The sequence below is a fragment of a genome, unplaced genomic scaffold (genome assembly GCF_019419815.1).
Source record: "Pyrus x bretschneideri cultivar Hongxiangsu unplaced genomic scaffold, Pyrus_bretschneideri_v1 Contig276, whole genome shotgun sequence".
Classification (NCBI taxonomy): Eukaryota; Viridiplantae; Streptophyta; class Magnoliopsida; order Rosales; family Rosaceae; genus Pyrus; species Pyrus x bretschneideri.
Window position 1 is genome coordinate 47153 of NW_025999586.1, and position 4419 is coordinate 51571.

At 41.7% G+C, this 4419-nt stretch overlaps 1 protein-coding gene across 1 annotated transcript; it reads left to right on the forward strand.

Moving 5' to 3' along the window:
* Nucleotides 1-1587: 1587 nt before the first annotated feature.
* LOC103937502 lies at nt 1588-4173 on the forward strand. Its single transcript, XM_009347449.3, has 3 exons — nt 1588-2057; nt 2950-3297; nt 3388-4173. Exons 1-3 carry the CDS (start codon nt 1599-1601, stop codon nt 4012-4014), a joined length of 1434 nt encoding a protein of 477 aa, XP_009345724.2. The 5' UTR covers nt 1588-1598; the 3' UTR covers nt 4015-4173.
* The last annotated feature ends 246 nt before the right edge of the window (nt 4174-4419 follow it).

The following is a 4419-nucleotide window of genomic DNA, read 5'->3' on the forward strand; positions in this document are numbered from 1 at the left end:
TATGTGTTCACTTATGGAAATATAGCAATATCATGGCGCTTAACAAAGCAAATACTAGTTGCTACATCTTCCCATCACTTAGAAATATTTGTTCACCATGAAGCCAATCGTGAATGGTTTTTGTTAAGATCAATGATCCACCATATCCGAAATTCATGTGGCCTATCTTAAAGAAAAAAACCCTTTAACTATCGTTCATGCAGATAATGCAGTTTGTATTGCTTAAATGAAGGAAGGATTCATCAAAGGCGATAAAAGTAATCACATATCTCCAATGTTTTTCTATACATATGGGCTCAAAAGGTTAAGGTTATTGAATTCAAACAATTCGTTCAAACAATAATCTGGTCGACCTTTCACCGAATCTTTACCATAGTGTACATTCTAGAAGCTGGTGCATGTTGTCAGATTACCCCGACTTATTAATCAGTTAGATTGAAGTGCGGAATTAAGGGGAGCATTCAGAACACATGTATGTTGTACTCTTTTTCCTTTGACTATGACTTTTTCCATTTGGTTTTCCCTAGCAAGGTTTTACAAGGCATCAAAAGCACACTCAACACTATATCAATGATCCAAGCAAAGTTGTACTCTTTTTCCATTGACTAGGGTTTTTCCAAATAATTTTTTTCTAACAAGGTTTTAACGAGGCAACTATAACTGATACGTGAGTATCTATGGTGGAGTGTTGTAAATATAGATGCCCCACGCACGTTGGAGAAGCCCTTACTATTCACTTAAGACTTTTACATAGGATAAATAGTTCTCAAGCTTTCACCTTACTATTTGCTACAACATTCTTTGCGTTGTTATTGTCATAGTTGTAAGATTAAGGTTGTTTGTCTCTGCAACTTTTACCCATATAAGGAGTCATATTGTAACTTTGAAGATACATAGAAACAACTTCGTTTTTTTCTTACAACCAACAAAAGATGAGAGCAGAAAGCATAAATTATACAAATTTCTTTCACTTCTTTTCTTTAGCCTTCATTTCCTTTATCTAACACAAGTAAAGAGAACAAAACAGAGTGATATATAGATCCCATTCTATTTCAATCTCTAACAAAAATTATCTCTCTTTTGTCTATATATAACACATTTCACAAAATTCTATATTCATCGCCTAATTTTACATTTACAAATTTACAAAGTAAGAAATGAAAATTTATTGTTGCTATTTTTTTTTTTTTTTAGGCCGAGTGGGGACCAAACCAGTAATTTACAAATTGAAGTAGGAAAAAATGATATCTTTTTCCTCTAATAAATTAAAAATAAGAAAAACATAATAAAATCGTGGATCCTTCCCACAGTACCACCTAAGGTCACACTCTTGAAAACATTTTTGCTCCCAAATGCTTCAGTTTCCCACTACTCTCTCTCTCTCTCTCTTTGAAATGAAGAACCAGTCTCACTACTACTCTCACTCTTCTTCTTCTTCACCAACCACCACCACTCTCCCCTCTCTCTAGCCCTCCTCTCTCTCTGTGCTAACTCCTCCCTACCCATTTTCTTTTAGTCCACAAACCCACCCGCCACACGACGTTCTCGGGTCGAGAAAAAACCGGGTCAGGAGGAATCAGAACTTTCGCAACCGAAAAATGGAGAAGAAACAAGGCTTCTTCTCTGCTCTCAAGGACGAGGTGGTTCGGGGTCTCAGCCCCTCGCGGTCGCGGGCCAGCAGCCCGGCTCGGTCCGGGTCGCCCATGACGGGTCTGCTCCGGAGGAAGAAGCAGAACCATCACGGAAATGGGCACGGCGTCCAGCTGGTAGGGCAGCCGGACGCGTTGATTGGGAGATCGGGGAGCCTGAGGCCGGTGATGGAGGGTCCGGATCCGGACGGAGGGGAACTTGGGGATTCGAAGCGGGTCGGGTCGGGCTTGGGCCAGTGGATGCGAGGGCAGCTGTCGCGGACTCCCTCCATGAGCTCCGTCGCGCATAACAACAGCAAGAGGTCTGATCTGAGACTGCTGCTTGGAGTCATGGGTGCTCCTCTCGCCCCCCTCCACGTCAGTACCACCGACCCTTTCCCCCATCTCAGTATCAAGGACACTCCCATCGTCAGTCTCTCTCTCTCTCTAACATTCTCTCTCTAGCTCTGTTCGAAGTTCATCTGGGGCTTTTGCGCCATTTTCTTTGAACTTTTCTGTCTTAGTTTCTGAGATGGCTACTGCTAAATAACAACAAAATAATTGCTTTCATGCATTTTGTTTGTATGCTGCTGGGGACTGCGGTGGTGGTATTTCGAATTTGTATAAATTTTGACTGCGACAAAGATTTAAAGATTTGGGTTTTGGATTTATTTTACAGAAATGGTTGGATTCTTCTGGCTTTTTTCTCCCAAAAAAAAAAAGGTTTGGTTCTTTCTTTGCAATGGGTGTGATTTGCTTCTTACGGTATAGATTTCCACTGATTATTTATTTATTTCTTCATGTTTTGCTTAAATTTGAAGAACATCATTGGATGGTTACGATTTGCATCCAGAGTCCTTGTTTGTTTAATCTTTTGTTTTAAAATTTGGTTTTCTCCGATTTCTTCAAATGTGATTTAGACGTTGGTGATTCTTTTTTTATAACTTTTTTCAATCTTGGTCTCTCCCTGTTTGGCAAGCGAGAAAGTTAAGTGTGAAAATTAGACACAATGGAATCTTAAGCAGCCGATACATATTGCTGAAAGTTGAGCTCAGCAGGCCAATGGGATTCACTGGCTGGTTGAATTTGTTTTCTTATTTTCCAGATACAGAACAATTATTTATTTATTTATTTATTTATCCTTCTATCTTACCTGTGTTTTCACATTTTCTCACCAACCTAACATGACAGCTACTAATTTTATTGTAGAAGATTTTTCTTTAGCTTGCACTTTAGATTCGGATTTGTTGTGAAAAATTACGCTAAAATTGATTCGGCATTGTAGATGTTGGGTTGGTTTTGACGTGTGATATCTTTGCAGGAAACTTCCTCTGCCCAGTACATACTGCAACAGTACACAGCGGCATCTGGTGGGCAGAAGCTGCAGAACTCGATAAAAAATGCTTATGCCATGGGAAAGGTTAGGATGGTTGCTTCTGAGTTTGAAACGGCAACGAAGGTGATGAAGACCAGAAATGCCTCTAGATGTGCCGAGTCAGGTGGGTTTGTGCTCTGGCAGATGAGTCCGGACATGTGGTATGTAGAGCTTGCGGTGGGTGGCAGCAAGGTTCATGCCGGTTGCAATGGGAAGCTTGTCTGGAGGCATACACCGTGGCTTGGTGCTCATACTGCGAAAGGACCAGTGAGACCCTTGCGTCGGGCACTTCAGGTGAAGTTTTATGTGGTTATTGATGCTTCTTTTCGTTGGCCATGAAATTAGTCATCCAATTCATAAATGTCTTCGCATTTTCCTTTTCAGGGTCTAGATCCAAGATGTACGGCTAGTATGTTCACTGATGCAAGATGTATAGGAGAGAGGAAGATCAATGGTGAGGATTGCTTCATCCTCAAGCTTTGTGCTGATCCTCAGACTCTGAAGGCCAGGAGTGAAGGCCCTGCCGAGATCATAAGGCATGTGTTGTTTGGTTACTTCAGCCAGAAAACAGGGCTTCTTGTTCATATGGAGGATTCACATCTGACCCGCATCCAATCCAATGGTGGCGATGCTGTTTACTGGGAAACCACAATCAATTCATTCCTTGATGATTACAGGCCTGTTGAAGGAATCATGATTGCACACTCAGGGCGTTCCGTGGTAACCCTATTCAGGTTTGGTGAAATGGCAATGAGCCATACCAAAACAAGGATGGAAGAAGCTTGGACAATTGAGGAGGTTGCATTTAATGTTCCAGGTTTGTCAATGGATTGCTTCATCCCCCCAGCTGACTTAAGATCGGGGACAATCAGTGAAGCGAGCGAGCTTCCACATGATGAAAGGGGAAAGGGTGGTGGGATTGCAGTAGCAGCACATCGGGCCAAAGTTGCTGCACTGGAGAAAGAGCACAATGCTAATGTTGATAGCCTGACCTGGAAGATGGAAGTCTAACAAGGGGCTGCACTTAATTAGGGCAATTGTTTATACTGGTAGCGAGTTTAAATCAGCTAACACCTTAGAAGTTTACAAAGTAGGAGTTGCGTCGCGTTTTTTGACGTTGGTTTTATGCCTCTTAATCTGTAAATAGAGCATAATTATTCACAGGGTTCACTTCGGCCTGAATGAATCTTTATACTCTCAGTGCAGAATCCAACAAAGGTGTTGGAGCTCGATTTTTCCAGCTGGGGATAGAGCAAATGGAGGTTTAAGTTTTAGTTTACCTTCAGTGCAAGAGGGAAGGTGGCGAAGCTCATCTTTCTACAAATTTAGGAGCGGCGATTTTAAGGAGATCGCGGGTTTCTGGCATGGAGTTTGAAGCCTAATGCCAGTAGTTCGATAGTCTTACTGTTTTCAGGT